Source organism: Hypanus sabinus, chromosome 18 (genome assembly GCF_030144855.1).
Source record: "Hypanus sabinus isolate sHypSab1 chromosome 18, sHypSab1.hap1, whole genome shotgun sequence".
NCBI lineage: Eukaryota > Metazoa > Chordata > Chondrichthyes > Myliobatiformes > Dasyatidae > Hypanus > Hypanus sabinus.
In genome coordinates, this window is record NC_082723.1 from 16,138,724 (window position 1) to 16,164,055 (window position 25,332).

At 44.3% G+C, this 25,332-nt stretch overlaps 1 protein-coding gene across 2 annotated transcripts in view; it reads left to right on the forward strand.

The window, feature by feature from the left end:
* The window catches only part of ass1 (argininosuccinate synthase 1), a 189,227-nt gene that overhangs the window by 137,519 nt on the left and 26,376 nt on the right, over nt 1-25,332 (forward strand). For both annotated transcript variants that reach the window (XM_059993723.1, XM_059993722.1), the window contains one exon: nt 21,525-21,656. In XM_059993723.1, the coding sequence (XP_059849706.1) occupies nt 21,525-21,656 (132 nt within the window). The remainder of the gene's footprint in view (nt 1-21,524; nt 21,657-25,332) is intronic.

The window sequence follows — 25,332 nt, forward strand, 5'->3', positions numbered from 1 at the left end:
AAGTCCACATGGGCTGGTTTGAGTCAGTCCACCGTGAAAACCTCCTCTCTCCCCCCAATGTTCAGAACGTACATGGACTCGTTGTTGTTGATCACCCTGAACGGCCCCTCGTATGGCCGCTGTAGCGGTGCCCGGTGTTCACCCCTTCGTACAAACACAAACTTACAGTTCTGCAGGTCTTTGGATACATGGGTCAGGGTCTGTCCGTGCTGTGAAGTCGGTACGGGGGCCAGGTTGCCGGGCCTTTCATGTAGTCTGTCCAGGACTGCTGCGGTTTCTTCCTCTTGCCCCCTTGGGGCTGGTATGAACTCTCCTGGGACGGCCAGGGGTGCGCTGCACACCAACTTGGCCAATGAGGCGTGCAGATCTTCTTTGGGCGCTGGGCGAATTCCAAGCAGGACCTAGGGAAGCTCGTCCACCCAGTTAGGTCCACTTAGCCGGGCCATGAGAGCCGACTTCAAGTGACGGTGGAAATGCTCCACTAGTCCGTTCGACCGTGGGTGGTAGGCAGTGGTGTGGTGTAGCTGCGTTCCAACAGGCTGGCCACAGCCAACCACAGACTGGAGTGAACTGGGCGCCTCTGTCGGAGGTAATGTGGGCCAGTACCCCGAAGCGTGCTACCTAGGTTGCAATCAGTGCTCGGGCGCAGGAATCGGCAGATGTGTTGGTGAGCGGGACTGCCTCTGGCCACCTTGTGAACCGGTCTACCATAGTTTGGAGGTACCACGCTCCTCGGGGCACTGGTAGGGGGCCCACGATCTCCACATGAATGTGGTCGAACCTCCGGTGGGTGGGTTCGAACTGCTGCAGCGGGGCTTTAGTGTGCCGCTGCACTTTGGCTGTTTGGCACTGCGTGCACATTCTGGCCCATTTACTGACCTGCTTGCGAAGCCCGTGCCATGCGAATTTGCTGGAGACCAGCCGGACGGTTGTCCTGATAGATGGGTGCGCCAAACCGTGTATGGAGTCGAAAACTCGCCGCCTCCAGGCTGCCGGGACGATGGGGCGAGGTTGGCCGGTAGCCACGTCGCACAGGAGGGTCCTATCACCTGGGCCTATGAGAAAGTCCTGCAGCTGCAAACCCGAGACTGCGGTCCTGTAGCTGGGCATCTCGTCATCTACCTGCTGCGCCTCTGCCAGTGCTGCATAGTCCACCCCCCAGGAACAGGGCCTGGACAGCTGGTCTGGAGAGTGTGTCTGCCACGATGTTGTCCTTCCCCGAGACATGCTAGATGTCTGTCGTGTACTCGGAGATGTTGGACAGATGTTGCTGCTGCTGAGCTGACCAGGGATCGGACACCTTCATAAATGGTTTGTGGTCCGTGAACGCGGTGAATGGCCTACCTTCTAAGAAGTACCTGAAATACTGGATTGCTAGATACAGTGCCAACAGCTCCCGGTCAAAAGCACTGTACTTGAGTTCGGGTGGTCGTAGGTGCTTGCTGAAGAATGCCAAGGGTTGCCAGCGCCCCTCGATGAGCTGCTCCAGCACCCCACCGACTGCTGTGTCGGATGCGTCCACCGTGAGGGCGGTCAGAACGTCCATTCTGGGGTGCACCAGCATCGCGGCATCTGACAAGGATTCCTTGGCTTTAATGAAAGCAGCTGTGGCCTCCTCGTCCCAAGTAATGTCCTTTACCCAACATCAGGGTGTACAAAGGGCGCATGATACGGGCTGCTGAGGGGAGGATACGGTGGTAGAAGTTCACCATACCAACAAACTCCTGCAGGCCTTTGACCATGTTGGGCCGGGCAAAGTGGCGGATCGCGTCTACCTTGGCGGGCAGAGGTGTTGCCCCATCTTTGGTAATCCTATGGTCCAGGAAGTCAATGGTATCGAGACCGAACTGGCATTTGGCCGGGTTGATCGTGACGCCGAAATCACTCAGGCAGGAGTAGAGCTGGCGGAGGTGGGACAGATGCTCCTGATGACTGCTGCTGGCTATAAGGATGTCGTCCAAATAGATGAACGCAAAGTCCAGGTCCCGTCCCACCGCATCCATTAGCCACTGGAACGTCTGTGTGGCATTCTTCAGGCCGAACGGCATTCGGAGGAACTCGAACAGGCCGAACGGGGTGATGAGTGCTGTTTTGGGGATGTCTTCAGGGTGCACCGGGATTTGATGGTATCCCCGGACGAGGTCCACTTTGGAAAAGATTCCTGCCCCGTGCAGGTTTGCTGCAAAGTCCTGTATGTGCGGCACGGGGTAGCAGTCTGGAGTTGTAGCCTCGTTCAGTCTGCGGTAGTCGCCGCACGGAGTCCAACCCCCAGCTGCTTTGGGCACCATGTGCAGGGGGGGAGACCCATGGGCTGTCAGACCTCCGTACTATCCCCAATTCCTCCATCCTCTTGAACTCCTCCTTCGCCAGGCGGAGCTTTTCCGGGCGGAGTCTTCGTGCGCGGGCGTGGAGGGGTGGTCCCTGGGTCGGGATGTGGTGCTGTACCCTGTGTCTGGGCATGGCTGCCATGAACTGCGGTGCCAGAATCGATGGAATGTCCGCCAGGACTCTGGTGAATTTGTTGTCCGACAGCGTGATGGAGTCCAGGCGTGGGGCCGGCAACTTGGCTTCACCCAGGGAGAACGTCTGGGAAGTCTCGGCATGTACCAGTCTTTTCCCTTGCAAGTCGACCAGCAGGCTGTGAGCCCGCAAGAGGTCCGCCCCCAGGAGTGGTTGGACCACCGTGGCCAGTGTGAAGTCCCACGTGAACTAGCTGGCGCGGAACTGCAGCTGCACTGTGCGGGTGCCATAGGTCTGTATCGTGCTGCTGTTTGCGGCCCTCAGGGTGGGTCCTGGCTTCCTGTTGCGGGTGTCGTACCCCGTCAGGGGCAAGACGCTGATTTCTGCTCTGGTGTCGACCAAAAAGCGGAGTCCCGACTGTTTGTCCCAGACGTACAAGAGGCTGTCCTGGTGGCCAGCCGCCATAGTCATTAGCGGCAGCTGGCCCTTGCAGGGCGGGCGACAACGGCGGGCTTTTGTGTCCCACCGCTGGTGGTAGAAACACCACTGTTCACTGGCCTCCTCACTCCTGCCTCTGTGTTGTGTGCGCCCCCCTGCTGGGCCCGGTCTGGTAATCTGACCGACGGACCCCATGCTCTCCCTCGTGGCTTTGCACAGCACGTCTGCCCGGGCCGCCACCTTCAGGGGGGGTCACTGAAATCTGCGTCGGCCAGCAGCAGATGTATGTCCTCAGGCAGTTGCTCTAGGAACGCTTGCTCGAACATGAGGCAGGGCTTGTGTCCGTCAGCCAGGGCCAGCATCTCATTCATCAATGCTGATGGCAGCCTGTCTCCCAAACCGTCCAGGTGAAGCAGGCGGGCACCCCGCTCACGCCATGAGAGGCCAAAGGTCCCAATGAGCAGCACTTTGAATGCTTCATATTTGCCTTCTTCCGGGGGCGACTGTATGAAATCTGCAACCTGGGCGGCCGTCTCCTGGTCAAGGGCGCTCACCACGTGGTAGTAACGTGTGGAATCAGAAGATATCTGCCGATTCTGGAACCGGGCTTCTGCTTGGCTAAACCACGCGCGTAGTCACAGCATCCAGAAAGTCGGCAGTTTTAGCGAAACTGCGTGAACAGATGAAGAGTCGGTCATCTTTGGTCCAAATCCCGTTTGGACTGTCGGGGTCACCAATGTAGCCATGTGCTACACACAGTGCTGAAATAACAACATGCAGTCGGTAAGTCGTTTGGAGTTTAGTTTATTCAAACTTCGTGATGCTGGCATTTAATCCCTAGCGCCCGCCCTCTCTGGGCGGAAATGACTTCAGGGGTGCATTACCAAAGTCTCTCCCCACGCGCTGGCTATTTGTGAGCCAGTTCGCCTGCACAGAAAGTGGGTCGCTACAATATTGTAGAAAGTAGCAGACTCCATACTGGCCCCTGTGGAACACCACTAGTCACCAGCAGCCATCCACAAAAGGCCCCTTTATTCCCACTCCTTGCCTCTGCCAGTCAGCCATGCTGATATTTTTTCTGTATTACCATGGGCTTTTATCTTATTTAGGTCTTCTGAAAATCCGAGTAAACCTTATCCACCAACTCTCATTTGGCTGTCCTGCCTGTTATCTCCTCAGACTTCCAACAGATCTGTCAGGCAAGATCTCCCCTTAAGGAAGCCGTGCTGACTTTGGCCTATTTTATTGTGTGCCTTCAAGTACCCTGAAACCCAATCTGCTAAAATGGACTCCAACATCTTCCCAAACACTGACCACTGGAGTCAGTCTAACTGGCCCAGAATTTCCTGTCTTTTGTCTCCTTCCCTTCTTACAGATCGGAATGACATTTGCGACGTTCCCCTTCCAGAACCATTCCAGTATTTGTTATTCTTCTTTGAAGATCACTACTAATGCCTTCACAATCTCTTTACCCACCTCTTTCAGAACCCTAGGGTGTGTTGTCCATCTGGTCCAGGTGACTAATTTACCTTCACACATTGACCTTTCAGCTTCCGAAGCACATTCTTCCTAGTAACAGCAACCACACTCACTTCTGAGGAGAGTGGCAGACCTTTGGAGGTTAAACTTAAGAAGCTTCCTCCTTGTTATCCAAGAAAAGTTGCACAAGTCTTTCATAAGTTGGGTCATTATTTGAATCATGCCTGAATTTAGAGTTTGTAATGTCTTTTTGGCAGGAGAAGGTAATCAGTGGGTTTGTAGCTTTGCTGGTAGATTGACGTATATCATTTGTCACACGTGAGTTGCACTTGATGGCCGCTGACTCCAAGCATTGAGTTGCACATGAGTTTCACACGAGATGCACATTGAGTTGCACACGAGTTTCACACAAGTTGCACATGGAGTTTCACACGAGTTGCACATGGAGTTTCACACGAGTTGCACGAGTTTCACACGAATTGCACACGAGTTGCACTTGATGGCCGCTGACTCCAAGCACTGAAGCCGACTCTCCCGGACTGTACCTGGCTGCTGCTGCACTGTCAGAAGTGACGCCTGTGGAATGAGATAGAAACCGTGGCCACATCACAGGGATGGAAAAGTTTACAGTAATTGGTGAAAACAGCCAAGTCCATCACTTGCAAACCCCTCCCTATCATTGAGCTCATATACATGAAGGGCTGCCACAAGAAAGCAGCATCCATTGTCAAGGACTCCCTTCATCCAGGTAACCATTGGGTAGAAGGTATGGGAACCTTGGGTTCCACACTACCATGTTCAGGAACAATTATTACCTTCCAACCATCAAGCTCCTGAACTGACTTCAAAGCTGAACTGATTCCACAACCTGCTGACTCACTTTTAAAGACTCTACAATTCATATTCTCAGTATTATTTATTTTTTTATTTGTACACTTTGTCTTCTTTTCCATCTTGATTGTTCATCAGTCATATGTACAGCGTTTTTCATCAATTCTACAGTATTTATTCATTTTCCTGTAAATGCCTTCAAGAAAATGAACCACAAGGTAGTATATATGGTGGTATGTATGTACTTCAGTAATAAATTTACTTTAACATCAGTCCTTTCAGTGGGACATCACTATTGGGAAGAAAGAACAGGAGAAGCTGTTGTCCTGCCCAATACGGTTTGTTTAATGAACATCACTGAATGACTTACAGACCCATTAACCATTTGCTGTTCACAGATGCTTCATTGGCTCTGAAGGTTTTGGAGATAATCAGAAAAGGGAATGAAAGATGCTTTAAAGAATGCCAGTCTTGTTCAACTGCAGTTCAGTTGTTGGAACTATTTTTAATTATTACGTGTAAAAATAGAAGCTTGGATCGTATAGTAGCTGCTCCTCTGATGTGATCATTGTCCAGAAATAGGAAATGTCTTCTCGAGGGGAAAGCTCAGCAGGGCAGTTGGTATGCTGTCCTCTTTAGAACATATTACTTAAGATAACACATATTCAGCTACAAACCAAATCTTTCTGGAGTTTGGCGTAAATACTGTATAAATTTAAGGTACTGATATTTTTAATATGAAATAAGATGTATGAATATTGGGCTTCTTGTTGAAAATCTTGTATCAGAAGCAGATTATTGTTTGCATCAAGATTCCACTTCTCGATCTGACGTCTCCCCTGTGAAAAACGGAATTGTTTGAAACCAACAGCTACTAGCAGCTCTGGCCTCTTGCTGGATCCTTGCTCAACAGGAAAGCATCAGGGAGCCACAGTGCATCAAGTGTGCAGAAAAGCTGAGTGCCTATCAGCATGAAGTGAGCAGATTATTTGACTTGGTTCTGACAAGCAATTACTTAATTTTTACACGTGTCATCCTCTGTTTCCTGATGGAGTACACGGATTCACTCTCTTTAGACAGAAATGCAGGAAGATTACTAGCTTCCAAAGCTGCCTTCCCCCTTTTTTTTTTCATCCACCAATAAGACAAATGTCAGAATCACTCAAAAGAGAAAAAGCAGAGAAAGCAGCGTTTTCATAGAACAGTCACTGTTTATGCCCTGTTGACAGGCAGATGTGATGAATGTGACTGAAACTGCCTAAAACAATTGCTGCTAACCTATTGCAATTGACAGAATTAAAGATAAATAGGAATTAAAGAAAATAAAAGAAAATTGTAAGTAAAATAAACTTCGGAGTAAAGAAAGAACAAATAGCGATGGGAACAAGTACTGAGATTTTCAACCGCTTGCCTCCTGATTCTGCGGGATCCACTTGTCCTCAGCCTAAAGATATTTTAAGAACTTCATGTATCTCAATATGTAAATAAATTTTTTACAGCCTAAATTAACTCTTGCCCTTGATATTTGCTATTTGCTTTCTGTTCTCGTTTCTGCAGTGGTTGAGTTTAAAAGGTTTTACGTGTGTGTGGTGGAATGCGAGGTAAAGAGAGCCTGTTAAATCTCCCCCACCACCATTCATTCGATAGTTCATTTAATAGTTTAGGCTGTTTAAGGCAAGGAGATATTCATTAATAAACCACCCTGTCCGAATGATTTCATTCAAAAAATGAAGTGCTGCTTTTAAATTGCACATCAGCTGTGCTTTTGCCTGAGGTATCGGTACAAGCCGAAGATACACAACACAAATATCTGGACTGATTTCTCGTTGTAATTCTGGGCCTGGCATCTTCCGATCGGAACATTAAAGTGTACAGTCGGTTGGGCAGATGTAGAAGAAGAGCAGGTATATCTGTCCGTTCGTTCGGTGTTGTGTCGTATGACGTGGGTGATTGTACTCTTCCATTGATCCATGATTGTTTTTGAATAATTTTCTACAGAAGTGGTTTGCCATTGCCTGCTTCAGGGCAGTATCTTTCCAAGATGGGTCACCCCAGCCATTATCAATACCCTTCAGAGTTTGTTTGCCCAGTGTCAGTGCAGCCAGGATTTGTTATATAGACCAGCCAAACATACAACCGTCCACCAGTGGCTCCTGTGGCTTCACGTGACCCTGATCAGGGTGGGGGGGGGCAGGGGTAAGCAGGTGCTACACCTTGCCCCAGGGTGTCCTGCAGGCTTGCGGAGGTAAGGAGCACCTCACACCTCCTTTGGTAGAGTCCTATTTCCACCCCGCCACCGAATATTGGTGTACTATCCAATAAAACTCCCTCTGGTGAAATCATATAAATTATCAGGCCACTGTTATTTGCTGGAACCTGCATTGTACAATTTAACTGCCACTAGGCCTGCTTTACATTAGTAACTTTGCTGCTAATTTCTTTTTACAGTTGTATTTCTTTTAGACACGGTTAAATAATGATGTGAACTGTGCCATTGAAATACACATCTTTTACTGTGAATTGGTAGGGGTGGGGAGGGCTTTCGTCCAGGCGTAGGTCGATGGAATGAGGCAGTTTAAATGGTTTGGCATGGACTAGATGGGCTGAAGGGCCTGTTTCTGTGCGGTGTTTTTCTATGTTTCTATACAACCAAATTGAGGAGACATTCCTTAAAAAAGGGTTTTGGATTTGGAGATCAAGGATGGTAGGCATTTTAATGTTCTAAAATTTGTGAGTTGGTAATGAAAGGATAAAAGAGGTTTCAGTTTTCATCACTCTCTGGCTACATCCACACTACACTGGATAAATCCGTAACCGAAGCTTTTTCTCTTCGTTTTTACCTTTCGTCCACACTAAAATAGTGTTTTCGTCCCCCGAAACCGGAGATTTTCAGAAACGCTCTCCAGGGTGTGTAATTTTGAAAACACCACTTGGCCAGAGCAGTGTGGATGGGGAACCGGAGAATTCTAAAAACGCTGTCATGACGTGCCGGAACAGATGATGATGGCAGCACGCCATTTCAGTGTTTTCTTGAAAGCAACCTAACAATTTCAGAACAGACAGCAACGAGACTGAAGCCAGAAGAATTAGAAATATACTCACCAAATACTTTGACCCATAACTTACTGAATAAATAAGTAAACTCACTTTGCCCTGTTTTCTGTCCTTGCTCGTATGAAGGTGGTTTACCTATTTATGCAAGTACTTCTCTGACAATAGATGTGTAACAGCCTAATGTAACATTGTATGGAAATACAAGCTAACTCTGTTGCAGTCATGTTTTACACATTTAACAAGGTGCTTTATTAATGCACCAGAGTCAGTCAGTTTTTCAGTGTTCGTCATCAGCCGGATCATACTGTTCGTGAACTCCCTGTCGGTTGCCTCCGTACGCTCCAGTATTTGTTTTTTTTTAAACTTTTAACTCCTCCTGTGGGAGAGCCAACAGCTGCCCGTCTTTTAAGTTTTTCTAGTCTGTAACTGAACAAACATGCACCAAGTCTTTCACAGTGAGATTCGACACCAAACTTGTCGCTTGTTTTCGGCAGATGTGTCCTGCGCATGCACAGCGGGAGGAGATTTGCCGAAATATCTGTTTTAATGTGGACAGAGATATTTTTAAAAATGCATAGTGTGGTCACCTGTCATTTTTATGCAAAACTGGTGTTTTCAAAATTATCCTGTCTAGTGTGGATGTAGCCTCTGTCTGGTTTAAGTAATTTCATGGTCGTGTGTAATATGTTATGGGTAGATACAGGGTCTAAGTGCTCACAAGTCCCAGTCCTTTTGTGCCAGTGTAAATCAGCTATGCATGGAAGTACTTTTGTAATGAGTCCGGTATCATTAGACGTTAATTTGTGTTTGATGGTGTGTGATATGAGCAACACACACCAGTGCTGGAGGAACTCAGCTGTAAGGGGGAGTAAATGTCGATGTTTCAGGCTGAGGACCTTCACTGAGATTTGATCAGGTCTGGGTGAAGGATCTCAGCCCAAAACATCAACTGTTCACACCCTTCCATAAATGCCTCCCGACTTCCGCCAGTTCTTTTTGTTGCATATTACTCAAGATTTCTAGCATCTGCAGAATCTTCTGTGCTTAAGTTCTATAATGTAGGTCCACTGGGAGAAAACTGGCCTAATCGCAGCTGATGTTGGATCCTTTGACTCTCGAGCTTGGAGCACAAAGCCCGGACAGAGTAGAGGGATGGTTACATTGCTGTAATGGCTACATTGAGTTAACCTGCTGACGTCTGCTTTCTCAGGGGAGCATCTGACAATGTTTTAACTCTGTATTAAAAGTCCAGAAACAGATTTTCTAGTCATATTGTAGTTACAGTTTGTGAGAGCCTGCTCTGCACAAGTTGGGTGCCATCTTTTTGCATTACATCCGTAACTATCACTGTACATCGCTGGCCGTGATGCAGTTCGGATTTATCTTAAGGTCAGGAGTGGTGTTACATAAATATATTCTTGCTTTATAGCCAACAGAGCACGGGGGTGTTGCCCATTCAGTGTCAAGTCTACCTTCCCTCAATCATTTAATTCCTGCTGGAATAAATGTGAGTCTTCCAAGAGGACCACAACCTTATCGTCGGGGTTGAAGGTTTGTGTGCGTCAATGACTCCGAGAGCTACAGTATGTTGGCTGGAGTCAGGGCTCTTGGTAGGGTCACCCATGCCAAACAGGTCAAAAGGTAGAGGCCAGTCTATGAGTTTTTTTTTATTTTCAATCTTTTTATTGATTTAAAAAATATGAATAGATACAAATTAGAGGAGAAGTTATATCAAATGCATAATACAATAAAAGTACAAAGAAAGAGAGAAATATACACTGTCAGAATCATGTATAATATAATATTGTGCTAGTATATATAAACAGAGAGCCACAACTCCTCTTGACAATTCATACAAAAAAAAAGACTGGATATTTTCTATTATTAAGAAGGAAAAAATCCCCACTAAACTGACCTAAAACAGAAAAAAAGAGACTGGGCAGTCCATTTGAGGATAAAATTACAAAAAAAAAGAAAACATCCTTCTGGTCAAATCTGAAACTTTGCGGACAGAGAAAAGAAATATTACCTAAAAAAAAAAGAGGAAAAGAAAAAAGGAGGAAAAAGAAAAAAAAAGAGGAAAAGAAAAAAAAAGAGGAACAGGCTACGAGTGCTCCGCCAGTCCTCTAGTTTCGAGGGTTCAGCTCAGGCTAACGACCCTGACTGGTGAAACAAAACTGTCAAATAAACACCAAGAAGAATCTTACATCTGAGTGCGACAGTATTCCAGAGTCTCCACATGGAACTTACGTGATTGACAGGAGTGAAAACTGAGAGGAAGCTACTGATGCAATGAAGGAAACCTGAACACCACCGGAGATGGGGGACCTTCATTGCTGCCCTAAACACCAGTGCTGTAATGGGCAGTAGAGAGAGAATAAATGTGATTGGCTGAGTTTTTCACTTAGATCACAGATGTTCAATAGAACTACTTCTTTCAAAAAAACGGTGATTGCTAAGTATGCGACAGAAATTGAAAAGGAAGTTCATCATAGTGGTAAAGAAAGGACTTCCAATTTCCTCTCATCTTGCTTCCTGCCCCACTTCACAATGTGCTAAATACCTACTTTGCTTGTCAGTAATTAACTGTCTCACTGCCGTTACTGCTGCATACTCTTCCATGTTACAAGTCAGCCTACAGGCACTAAATTGCCGGACTTCTAATGGTACCGATCTATCATGTGAGAACGGGTTGTCAGAACCAACAAAACATAAGGTTTAGAGATGAAGAGGCTTGCATTCTCTGAGAATGATTTAAGTTCAAATCTTTTAGTCGTGAAATAATAAAGTAAGATAAAACTTTATTTATCCTGAAGGAAATTGTTGTTGCAAGGTTGCTCAGTCAGAAATATATACTTTAAAATATAAAATACAGAAGTATTGAGGTTCGAAAAATAATACAAAATGTGCATGAAAAAGTAACAGTGCAAAATACGGATGAGCAATGAAAGCATATATTTATATACTTAAGCAGCAGGAGCTGTAGAGTCAGAGCCACAGGGAGAAAGGGTCTCCGTGGCGTTCACTTCGGTGGAGTCCGTCTGTTACTCCTCTGTTTGTCCAGTATATGGAGGGGGTGAGAGGGATTGTCCATAATTAATGCAGGAAATAACTGAATGTATAAAGAATCAGGTTAAATCTTATGGTATACAACATTGCTCTTGCACAGAGGATGATAAAATGCATTTTCAATACAAATTTACTTCAAATTTTATTTGAAACCTGTAACCGCCAAAGGATGAAAATGTCATGCATCATTCTGCACGGCACCAATTTTTAATTGTATGTATTTGTGTTGAAGTTGGTCTTCAGTAATCTGTGATTCCAAACTGTGAAGGATTGCATGCTTCTACATAATGGCCTGAGAGTGTTGGCATGTCAGCCATGTTGGTTACCATGAAACGACTCCCTTTCTATTAAGTTAATATTGTCTCTATAACAGAACTTTCAATCCCCATGAAGTCCCTACTTGCAAGAAAATTGTAGTCGTGCAGTAAGTAACAATTGTAAATAATGGTAGGAACAGATCCAAATTTCACTGTTGAATGAATCTGTTTATATTTTTCCACAATAAATGAGGTTCACTCACTGTTCTGTCAAATTGAACGTAAGACTGAGGTTCCTTTCATACCACAGTTGTAGGATATGATTCAATTTTAAACTTCATGTAGCTTAACACAAACATTTCAAATCTGAAAATTATTTAAAAGTAGATAAGGTTTTTAAAATTGAAAACTACTACAACTTTATTTTAAATTGAGGAAACCTGCTGTAAAATACCAAACATCTCTCTTTCTTTTCAGTGCTGATCTAGGCCTGAAACACTGACTGTTTATTTATTTCCATAGATGTGTGTGTTACTTTACCAATGCCATTCAGTCTGAGTTGTTTAAACCCCTTAGGATTTGATATATGATTATATTATCATATAATATCATATATGATAATATGAAATATTGTCACATTTTGATTTAGTATAAATTGGGATTTAATGACTCCATAGAAAACACTGAAATAGTGAAGGCCAGACATCAGTGATTGTAAAAAGGATGTCTCCCGTTTAAAGCAGATAAACGTAGAAAATGTTTTCAAAGAAAACTTACTCCGATTCTTTATAGATTGAGATTTAGATTCATTTATCACGTACAGTGAAATGCATCATTCTTGCAAACAGCTCGAGGATATGCTGCAGGCTACCCAGTTCCACGCACATCACTTGGACTGCATCCAGGGTAAAGTTATCCTTCTTGTACTCTGCCAGACAGATAACTGTTGCATATTTAGAAAGCCAACCACTTCATCCCTTACACATCTAGTCCAAAATTGAAATGGGAGCCTCGGCTCCATTCCCATTGGCTACATGAATTAATCCCACTGAATGTGTTAATGAGCAGTGAATTCTTGATTTAGGACCCACACTGAGAACTGACTTGTGGTAGGAACAGCACACCTGAAAGGATTCTTATTTCCTTTCAACTTTTTGGTAACTTAAATACAATATGCCCAGCCGTTGCTATATAAACCATCTGCTAGCTATACTTCCCTTCATAAATTATCATTCACCACAAACAAGAGAAAATCGGCAGCTGCTGGAAATCCAAGCAATGCACACAAAATGCTGGAGAAGTTTGGCGGGCCAGGCAGCATCTTTGGAAAAAAGTACAGATGACGTTTCGGGCTGAAACCCTTCAGCACAGACTCTTTTCCGTAGCTGGTGCCTGGCCTGGCCTGCTGTGTTCCGTTCCTTCAGTATTGTTTATTGGTGTGTGTGTGTGTGTGTGTGTGTGTGTGTGTGTTGTCATTCACCTCTTGTGTTTTTATTTAAACCTACAGCACAATACAGGCCCTTTGGCCCAAAAAGTTGTACCGAACATGTCCCTGCCTTAGAAATTACTAGGCTTTACCCATTGCCCTCTATTTTTCTAAGCTCCATGTACCTATCCAAAAGTCTCTTAAGAGACCCTATCGTATCCGCCGTAACCCTGACATCTCCTCTGCACCTTAAAATCTGCGTCCTCTTGTGGCAACCATTTCAGCCCTGGGAAAAAGGATCTGACTATCCACACCATCAATGTTATGCTTTTCCTTGTAGTGGATTCCAATATTTTCCTCACAATTGATGTTAAGGTAACTGGTCCACAATTCCAGTTCATTCACCCTCCTTTCCTCAGACATGCTAGTATATTTGGTGCTTTTAATCTGCTTGAACTTTCCCAGAAATTTTGATTTTTGGAGAATGATCAACTCCCTTAATATGTTGGTTAGGGACAAATTGATTACATTTCCCACAAAGTTTTATTTTCTGATCTGTTTTTGAGAACTGTGAAGTACCTCTTTAACTATCTATTGATCTTTCTGAATGTTTTTAATCTATTCCTCTGCTGATTTTTAGAACATAAAACATCCAGTGCTTTAACATAATGACTTTGATCAATCAGAAGCTTAATGAGTCAAAGGTAAAGATTACAGGATAAAAATACACCTTGTTTATTTATAGTTCAGTGGCTTAATCTGATGATGTTTTGAGTTTTAAGGATTTTACTCTGAAATTTAAAACCACCATTAATATTTTAACTAAAAATGGCATTTTGACACGATTTGAGACTAGTTAAAATGATAACTAACAAGCATAAATAACTGTAGTAAATTTGAACTGAAATGGCAGGTTTTGTTTGTGGAAGCTGTTTGAAATCATTGCATCACAGTGATGCATTGTGTACTGCAATCTGCAGCAAGCTTCTGAAGCTCAAGCATTTTGCGAAGTTGCAAAACTTGGACGGTAATGGACCAGGGTGGGGGTTGCACACATTTCCCCTCACACTGGGTCAGCGGAATATTTAAGGGGAATTTGAGGGGGATCTCTTTCAGTGCATGGGACAGGCTGCCAGTGGAAGTGGCATTATTATTCAAATGTTATTGAAATATGAAATACACTACACTCCTCCCTACTTAGCTATAAACGAACTCACCATAGCGTGCACCTCAACTTGGTAGAAGGGCTAAAGTGCGTGTACTTCAATGCAAGAAGCATCAGGAACAAAGGTGATGAACCGAGAGCTTGGATACATACATGGAATTATGATGTAGAGGTCAATACAGAGTCCGGGTAATTATAGACCATTGAGTCGTACATCTGTGGTGGAAAAGCTGTTGGAAAGGGTTCTTAGAGATAGGATCTATGGGCATTTAGAGAATCACTGTCTGATCAGGGACAGTCAGTATGGCTTTGTGAAGGGCAGATCATGTCTAACAAGCCTGATAGAGTTCTTTGAGGAGGTGACCAGGCATATAGATGAGGATAGTGCAGTGGATGTAATCTACATGGATTTTAGTAAGGCATTTGATAAGGTTCCACACAGTTGGCTTATTCAGAAAGTCAGAAGGCATGGGATCCAGGGAAGTTTGGCCAGGTGGATTCAGAATAGGCTTGCTTGCAGAAGGCAGAGGGTCATGGTGGAGGGAGGTAGGGTTTGAGGGTTGGCACAACATTGTGGGCCTAAGGGCCTGTACTGTGCTGTACTATTCTATGTTCTAAATATGTAGTTTATTGCTCTCTAGTCTTAATACAGTATACTATATCATACAACTACCAGATAGACATCCACAGCATAGTGAGTCTTCATTCAGTCCTGAAGATTTAATCACTCTGGAAAAGTTCTTACACTTGTGGGATAACATCTTTCCTAACAACGGGAGTAGGTCACTCTGCTTGGCAGGTGAGACTTGTGGCTGTGAAATAATCTCAGGTCCTAAGTGGTGGTTGTAGGAGTTGGTTCCGACAGCTCTTCTCTGACAATCGACTCTGCCCTCCTCAGCTGACGGATGTGTCGTCTCCAGGTGACATCAGATGCGATCTCCACTGTGTGGGAGAGTGGTCCTGTTCTGCACAGCTCTGTAATCCTTCACCAGGACTGCTTGTCCACGAGTGAAGCATTGAACCTAGTTGCTTGAGGAGCCCTCAGTCTGTCTCAGCTGCTTGTTCTGCATCTTCCTCGTGAGCACAAGGGACACCCCGGGGTCTGCGAGGCTGGTGAGCTGTCGGTTGTGCATTGTGCTGCTCCTGGCATCCTCTGGACTTATTGGCATTCCGTGCAGTGCATGGAAAGCTGCTCAATCTGCTGATCTATCTCAGATAATTTCTGGAATATTCTAGATGGCCGGCATGTAGCTCCCCCAGCACTCTAACTCTCAGCTTAGATGGTACATCAATTTCCTCATAAAGCAATGCCTGGCAAAGGCAGGTTTATCCCAGCGATGGTAAAAGTGGGGGAACTGGAACTTCTGCTGCACATTCCAGGTTGACACCTAGACCTGAGACAGTGTGGGGTCTTTTCTGCTTTCACGTTGGGTCATCTCTGCCATAACAGGGAGACATTGATTTGCACTGGGGAGAATACAACAGGAGGAGTGTCCTCTTCAGTAAATTTTCAGTTATTTTCTTTTCCAAGGGTAAACAGGACAACCCAACAGCATTTCCATGATTAGTTCCCCTCTTAAGTTCAATCTTGTAATTGTGTCCTCCAAGAAACAGAGCCCATCTCTGCATTTGTGCTGCTGCTGTGAGTGGAACACCTTCTGTGGATTGAAAATGGACACCAGTGGTTGATGATCAGTAGTGAGGGTAGACTGTCTCCCATACAGGTACTGGGGTGAAACATTTCACACCCCAAACCAAATTCAAGGCCACTCTGTCAGTTTTTATCTGCAACAGTAAGAGAGGCTATGGGGCACTCACTTCCATCACTGCGACATAACTATACCGATACCATAAGGTGAGCCGTCACAGACAAGCTTCACTGGACGATGTGTGAGTACAGTGTCTGACGTCACCATTTCCTTTGTCTTTTGGAAAGCCACCTCGCACTATTTTGTCCATCGCCATTTTGTCCCAACCTGTAGTCATGAGTTCAAGGGCTGGAGCACAGTAGCCAGATTTGGCCGGAACCTGATATAGAGATTGACAAATCCTAAAAAGTATTGTAACTGGGACACATCCTTTGGCCTTGGGGCATCCACCAGGGCTTGAATTTTCTGAGCATACTTCTGTAATCCTTGTGCGTCAATGGTTTGACCACAGTAAGTGACGCTCGCTTTAAAGAATTCACGCTTGTTGCTTGAGCTCTGAGCTCATAATCTAACTTTTTAACTCTGTCTTGAGATTTTGGAGATGTTCCTTGTCGTCCGCATCGGTTACAACGATGTCATCCAATAACACTGAGTGCTTGGGCAACCTTGCAGCACCTGGTGCACAACTTTCTGCCAGAGTGCTGGTGCAGACGCTACTCTAAAAGTAAACCTATCATAGTGGTAAAGCCCTTTGTGACTGTCCATGGTGAGAAACACCTTGGGCTCTTCCTCCAGCTCCGTCTGTATTTAGGCCTCAGCTAAGCCCACTTTGCTGAAGTGTAAACCTTCCCTCCAGAAAGGTTTGCAAAGATACCCTCTAACCAGGGCAGAGGGTATTGATCTACTTTCAGTACTGTGCTGATGGTGACCCTAAGATCACCACAGATCGTGACAGACCCATTCTTCTTGACTACTGGGACCACTGGTGTTGCCCACGGGCTCCACTCAACCTTGGAAAGAATTCCTTCAGCCTCCATGCGACCGAGCTCACTGGCCACTTTATCCTGGATGGTACAAGGAGCCAAATGGACTTCACAAAACTTGTGTGTAGAATTTTCAGTTTACACTGTTTTACCCGTGAATTGGAGTTTCCCAGTCCCATCCTTGAACTCTGCTGTGTCTTCATTCAGTAACGTTTTTAATTTGCTTTCAGTTGACTCTATTGCAGGAGATTTGGGATGCAAATGGTGAATGGATCTGCAATCAAGTTGTAGTTGTCTCAGCCAATCATGCCCCACAATGATGGCACTACTTTTTTTAACCACATACAAGGCCAATGTGGCTTGTATTTCACTGTTACAAATGTCATTCCCACAGGAATGATCTTTTCTCCAGTATAAGTTCTTAGTTGGATATCTGCAGGCTTCAGTTCAGTATCTTTGAAACGCCATTCAAGTTCGTTTATTTTTTCTCTTCCCTGTGCAGTGCATTTATTTTTGTCTGCCTGACCAGCCCTTTGTATGTGTCCTACTTTGGTGCATCTTCTGCAAGCTTCACCTTTAAACTCGCATTGGTCGGTTGTTATTGAGCCCCTACTGTAATGACAACACAATTTGTTCAGCCAGGAATGTTTCTGTTAAGATGTTGCAATTTTGTTCACATTCACTTTCATTCCTGTCTGCAACTCACTTCTGCTCGTGGATGCTGTTTCCATTGATACAGTGATTTCAGCTGCGCTTTTAAATGTGACTTGTGCTTCAGTTAGGAGCCATTTTTGAATGCTTTCTTGTAAGATTGCATAAGCTAACTGTTCTCTCATTAAGCCCATCACTGAACTGACAATGCTCAGACAATTTCTTCAATTCAGCCACATATGCTGAAATGGACTCCCCTTCCTTTTGATTCTGCTTATGAAACCTAAAGATTTCTGCAGTCAACAATTGTTTTGGTTCTAAATATTACCGCATTACATTCATGATACCAGCAAAGCAAATTTTGGCTGTTTTGGTTGGAGCAGTTTAACAAACTACCATAGATTCCGGACTACAGAGCGCACCTGATTAAAAGCCGCACGCTCTAATTTGAGAAAGAAAATCAATTTTGTACTTGTACTGGCCGCACCGGATTTTAAGCCGCAGGTGTCCCACGTTGTAATATGAGATATTTACACAGAAAGATATTACACGCGAGGATTTTTTAACTTTTAATTAAATCCGTATGGTAACATAAACAAATACATATTGCAAATGCTTTTTTTCGAACAGTGCCTGTAACACAGCTACTTTTAAATATACATACGTATCGGTAACACACAAATTACGTTGCGTATACTTTTTTACTGAACAGTGCACGAACAACATTCCAATATCTCCTAACGACTGGTAAAAAAAATATATATACTGCAGCCTACCAGGAAAAGTTATTGATCGCCTTCTTCATCTTCCTCCTGCGCACTAAAACCATCAAAGTCCTTCAGTGTCCGAATTGTACAACCTCAGGATCTCGTCACTCACTTCAGTCTCTTCGTTGTTGCTCTCACTTGAGCGCACGCGGTCCTCTTCATCACGCAGCAGTCCAGCCTTTCGAAACCCGTTGGTGATGGTGGATGTTGTGACACGGCTCCACGCATTTAGGATCCACTGGCAGACTTGAGTTAAAGATGCTCTTCGCATGCGTCCTGTTTTGGTAAAGGATTTCTCGCCGCTCGTCATCCAAGCCTCCCACTCAACGCGCAGCGCCACTTTAAATGCCCAGTTCACGCTGATGTCCAGTGGCTGCAAATACTTCGTGGTGCCCCCAGGAATCACAGCTGGAATTGAGTTTGTACTCTTGATGGCAGCTTTCACTGAACTTTCATTGTCAGCCGCTTAAAAAATCACCATCGGTGGAAGCTTTAGTCCGGATGCTGTGCAGCTCAGAACACAAGTAAAATGCGTTCTCTCATGGCCACTTGTTTTCAGTGTGATGGACGAGTCACCTTTTTTATTAACAGTCCGAGTGAGAGGCAGGTCAAACGTCAAAGGTACTTCATCCATATTTATGATATCATCTGGCCCGATGGAATTCTCCGCTATCTTTGTTTGAGTGAATGTGCGGAAGTTAGCAAGCTTTTCCTCATGGTCGGGAGGGAGCTGCTGACACAGAGTCGTGCGTACCCTGACGGACAGGCCTTTTCGTCTCATAAATCTAAAACACCACGATGGCCCACCTCTAAAATCTTCGATTTTCATTTTGGTGGCGATTGCTTTAGCCTTCAGTCTGATCTGCACGGTGGAAACACCGCGGCCGCCTGCTCTCTGTGTGTTAACCCGGTCTTCAAGAAAGTTTTCAAGTTCAGGCCATCTGCTATGATTACCTCTGAAAGCTTTTGTCATCTTTTTGCATTGACTCAGTTCTTCATGCTGGTGTCTCCACCGTCTCAACATCGATTCATTTATGCCAAGATTATGTGCAGCAGCTCGATTTCCTTCTTCAACCGCCAGATTGATCGCCTTTCACTTAAAAGCTGCATCATATGCTTTTCTTCGAGTGTTTTCCATGTTGATGAGGGTGAGTACAAATGACTGATTTACAATAATTTAATTGTGAATGTGCGCTTGATTTATCATACAATTTCATTGGACCTCTGTGAACTACTCATCAATTTTATTGGTCTACTGTTACGAGGCAAAATGTTTTTGGCGGCATGAAAAACATGCATTAGCCGCACCGTAGTATAGGCCGCAGTGTTGCCGCAGTGTTCAAAGCGTGGGAAAAAAGTAGCGGCTTATAGTCCGGAATTTACGGTATACGCTTTTCTACCTGTTGAATTCAGTAACATTTGGCACTCACTTCTTATTGGCTATTCCATTTGCTTTAAAATTCTGCTCAATTCATTCAGCATACATCATCCAGTTATCTATCATGCAATTGAATGTGCTTATCTTTTAGATATAGCCAGCTTTTTCTGCTTTTTAAAAATGTATTATTATTATTATTATCATCAACCAATACACTGTTTATGAAACTGTGGCCGAATTTGCTGCTTGTTAACTTTGACCTTTTTCTATCTATCTTTTTTTTAACTTGAACTCTTTCTCTCTCTCTCTCCTTCTGAAGAAACACATGCTGCGCTTTTTAAAAACTCTTATCGTCTCTCTCTCTCTCCCTTTGCAAAGAAAAACATGCTGTGTCTTAACAGGTAGGTAGTTGCCTCAGATTTGTTTTAAGACTTACTCATTGCCACTGTTATGGTTTGTAACTCCAGAACTGAATTGAAACAAAAGCACAGGAGCTGGAAAGCCTGTCTACTTCGTTTTTCTTTCAGTAAGACACTCACATGTGACACGGTGGCATAATGACGAATGCCATTCAATTTAACCTTTTTTTTGTAAATGTCTGCAATAAAATGAATCTCAAGCTAATGTGGTAACCTACATGTACTTTGATAATAAATTAACCTTGACTTTGATTATGTGCAAGTCTGGTCTTCCGACTTAAATGGATACTATAGAGGGAATGTGACAAACCACTCACCAGAGTGATTTCTGGGATATCCCCTCAAATATTGATCAGACTGAGCCTGTACTCTCACAAATTTAGATGAATACAAGGTGAACAGATCTGAAATTCTCTTGGATCTTGACAGGGTTGGTGCTGGGATTTTTCCCTTGGCTGGTATGTTTCGACCCTGAGATCACAGTGCCAAAATAAGAAATTTGGATTGGAGATGAAAATAAATTTCTTTACTCAGAGGGCTGCAGCTAATCCATTCAGTATATCTTTGACAGAGATGGATAGATCTTTGGATGTGAAGGGAAGTCAGACTGATGGGGTAGTTTCAGAAACGTAACAGAGATAAAGGTCATCCGAGACAGGAACAAGGAACTGAACGTGTATTGCTGTCTGCATTTAATTGGAGTATGTGGGATATCAGCCTGTTAATTGGAAAACGTAAAATCCAAAGAGAGAATGTAGCTTCAGTGTAAACATAGAAGGAGATATAAAATACCAAAGACATTTTCCACAGGTTAACATGTTGAATTTGGAAACCTGTACTGACTTTGATGTTAAATGTATAAAAATGGAAATTGTCTGCAGCTGTGTTGCTGAAGGGAATGTGCACTTCTACAGCTGAAAAATATTTAATCATACGTGAGTATTAAGGTGGTTAAATAATTGTCACAACTTGCCGTACCAAAAGATAAATCTGCTTGTTTTTGCTCTCCTTTTAACAATTTTTCTCTCCTTATCCACCGCCAAGTGCAAAAGCTGGGAAAGCAGCTCGGAGCTGTATTTTACAAACCTAATCAGATTTTTCCAAATGCTTTCCCTTTGAACGGATGAAGACAAGATCCAGCACTGAGCACTTGGTGACAGCTTAATTTTCCCAGCTGAGTTTCTGTCTGCTTACTGGCAGTTGTTTAATTACAGGCTTTCAGGGAGGCCACTGGGCATACATTGAGGGGAATCAGTGCTTAAACCCTGTCATTTAGTCAGAATGAGTGCAGATAGAACAAGGAATCTGGAAATTTTCACTGCAAGGTGTGAAGTGGACTGCGTGAGTCCCAGTGAGCAGATAATGACAGACGCCTTTTAGAGCAAGCTGGGACTGAATGGTATCCAACTCTATTTCTGTCAGAAAAGTGATTATTTTTGTCAGTCAACAATAATTTTTTGTGTTTTTTTTTCTCTTCCTTCTCTCGGCAAATGGTTAGGTATCTACGAGACCCCAGGTGGGACAATTCTGTACCATGCTCACACGGACATCGAGACCTTCACCATGGACAAGGAAGTGAGGAAAATCAAACGGGATTTGGCAGTGAAGTTTTCGGAGCAGCTGTACAACGGTAAGCAAGAAAAAAAGTAGCAGACAATGGTTTATAAAAGTTGGAAAGCTATTCAACCTATTCGTTCCGACTGTCAAAAATGCAGTGACTTTTGAGTTGTTATTACCCTTCAACCATCAGGCTCCTGAACATAACTTCACTCACCTCAACTGTGAACTGAATCCACAGCCTATCGACTCATTTCAAGGACTCTTCCACTTGTGCTTTCTGTGTTATTTCTTTACTTGTTTGTCATTTTTTGTGTATTTGTGCAGGCTGCCTTCTATTGTGCATTGGTTGCTTGTCAGTCATTGTGCATAGTTTTTCACTGACTATTGTATTTATTTTCTACTGTAAATGCCTGCAGGATAATCAATCTCAGGGTAGTGTGTGTTGACTTGTACTTACTTTGATAATAAGAGACCATGAGACACAGGAGCAGAATTAGGCCATTCAGCCCATCAAGTCTGCTCTACCATTGTCGCTGATCCCAGATCCCACTCAACCCCATACACCTGCCTTCTCACCATAATCTTTGATTCCCTGACCAAACAGGAAACTATCAATTTTCACTTTATTGGTTGTCCGTCAAGATTCCTTTTGATGCCACAAACTTCACAAGTTTTGCTTTGTTGGGAGGAAATTTAAACCACACATGGTGCACATGTACACTATGTGGGGTGTGTAGATCAAGCTAAAAATCTGTCTCCTTCACTCAAACAACTGCTGAATTTAAAGTCTATGGGTGTAAGTGAGATCGTGTCATCTCATGCAAGTGCGGGTGAGACGTACAATGTGCTTGCTGGAGGAACTCCTCAGGTCAGGCAGCATCTACAGAAATGAATAAACAGTCGACAATTACTGGCCAAAACTCTTCATCAGGACTGGAAAGGAAGGGGGAAGAGGCCAGAATAATAATGTGGGGGGAAGGGAATGAGTTCAAGCTAGAAGTTGATAGCTGAGTGAAGCCAGGTGGGTATGAGGTGAGAAGCTGGGAGGTGATAGGTGGAAAAGGTATGGGGCTGAAGAAGAAGGAATCTGATAGGAGAGGAGAGTGGACCATGGGAGAAAGGGAAGGAGGAGGGCTGCCACAAGGAGTTGAAAGGCAAGTGAGTAGAGAAGTGGGGGGCCAGAGGGGGGAATGGATGAAGAGAGGAAGGGGGAAAATTACTGGAAGTTAGAGAAATCAATGCTCATGCATTCATGCAAGTGGGAATCTGGTTTAGGGCACTTCAGTGGTTGTAGATAGTCAACTTGAAAATCATCCACTTACTGCTTCCACAAGATATCTGCTTCTCTCTCTCTCACTCTCTTTCTCTCTCTCTCTCTCTCTCTCCATCTCTCCCTCTCTCTCCCTCTCTCTCTCTCTCTCTCCCCCTCTCTCTCTCTCTCTATCTATCTATCTATCTATCTCTATCTTAATATTACCCCCAGTGCCCTGAGCTCCTATCTGGTGAAGCAGCTTTCTGAATGGTATGCTAAATACCATATAATATAACAATTACAGCACGGAAACAGGCCATCTCGGCCCTTCTAGTCCGTGCCAAACGCTTACTCTCACCTAGTCTCACTGACCTGCACCGAGCCCATAACCCTCCATTCCTTTCCTGTCCATATACCTATCCAATTTTACTTTAAATGACAATACCGAACCTGCCTCTACCACTTCTACTGGAAGCCCGTTCCACACAGCTACCACTCTCTGAGTAAGGAAATTCCCTCTCGTGTTACCTTCTGAAAATCGGAACCTGTCTGGTCCTCCTCTACCCACTTTGATTGAAACCTCTTTCAAAGAATGCTAGTGCATCTGTCCAGTGTGATTTCTCTGCCCTAAAGTCACGATGTCTCTGCGTGATCCATTTCCCACAGTTTATTTTTTTTAAATCTGGGCCACAGAAAGCTTTTATTACTCACCTCTAACTGTCCTTGCACTGAACATCCAGCTGGGCCGTTTCAGGGGGCATTTAAGATCACCCATCGTTGGTGGATCAGCTGGCAGGTTTAAACCCCTCAGGACTAGGTGTGTTTTTAAAACAATCTGGTAGTTTTGTGCTCATTATTAATCATCACCCACCACGTGCACTTTTGAAGTTTTCCCGCAAACCCTGCCCTTCAAAATGGAAGAAAGTTATTGTAAGCGAGGAGGCCTATCCATTAAAACATGGAACATTATGACACAGTACAGGCCCTTCAGCCCACAATGTTGTGCCTACATTTAAACCTGCTCCACGATCGATCGAACACTTCCTGCCCACGTGGCCCTGGATTTTCTTTTGTCCGTTATCTACCGTGGAATCTACTGGAAATAGAATATTAGATTCATTTTTCTTCAGATTCCATTTATAGAATGATTTACGGGAATGTATTGAGTAAAATATATTACATAGTCAATACAAGTGGATGGTCGACAACCACATTTAAGATTAACTTGTGGGGCTTTTTCACCTTTCTTTTTCAAGTGGCTTTGCTTCATTTTTAAATTTTATTTCAGACGTAGTCCTGCCTGACTTTTCCCATTCATTTTCTGAATTTGTTAAAAGGATCTATTCCTACGAGACCTGCAGTAACTCAGCCCATCGTGAATGAACCATGTGAATGAACCATGTGGTGAATGTAGACAAGTTATTCAGTCACAGAGCGATTCGCAGCTGAGCCAGTTGGGACCTTGACAAATGTCGCTGTGTGTTTGCTCTCCATTCAGATCCACATTGAATGGTGATTAAGAATAGAAGCATTACCTAACTTTTTTGTAAATCTTCCCTTACCTCAAGGCAAGAATCAATTACAGTCATGATACATAAGACATAGGAGCAGAATGAGGCCATTTGGCCCATTGAGTCTGTTCTGCCATTCCATCATGGCTGATATATTATCCCCCTCAACTCCATTCTCCTGCCTTCTCCCCCTAATCTTTGATGCCCTTATTAATCAAAAACCTATCAATTTCTGCTTTAAATATACCCAATGACTTGGCCTCCACAGCCATCTGTGGCGACGAATTCCACAGATTCACCACCCTCTGTCTAAAGAAATTCCTCTCATCTCTATTCTAAAAGGACATCCTTCTATTCTGCGGTTGCGCCCTCTGGTCCTAGATTTGCCCCACTATAGGAAACATCCTCTCCATGTTCACTATCTAGGCCAGGGATTCCCAACCTGGGGTGTACAGACACCTTGCATAATGGTAGTAGGCATCCGTTAGTCTCGATAGACCATGGATTTGCACCTTGGAAAGTTTCCAGGGGGCAATCCTGGGCAAGGTTTTTTTTTATGGAAGACCGGCAGTTGCCTAAGCTGCAAGTCTCCCCTCTCCACGCCACCAACGTGGTCCAAGAGGAGGGCATGAGGACCCATACAGCTTGGCACCGGTGTCATCGCAGAGCAATGTGTGGTTAAGTGCCTTGCTCAAGGACACAATGGTATTGGTCCATGGCATAAAAAAGGTTGGGAACTCCTGATCTAGGCCTTTAAATGTCTGATGGGTTTCAATGACATCCCTATGCCCATTCTGTTCAACTCCAGCAAGTTCAGGCCCAGGATCATCAAATGTTAACCCTTTCATACCCGGGATCATTCTCATAGACCTCCTCTGTTCCAATGTCAGCACATCCTTTCTTAGATAAGAGAACCAAAACTCCAAGTGCAGTCTGACCAATGCCTTATAAAGCCTCAGCATCACCCCTGTAATTGAGTCCGC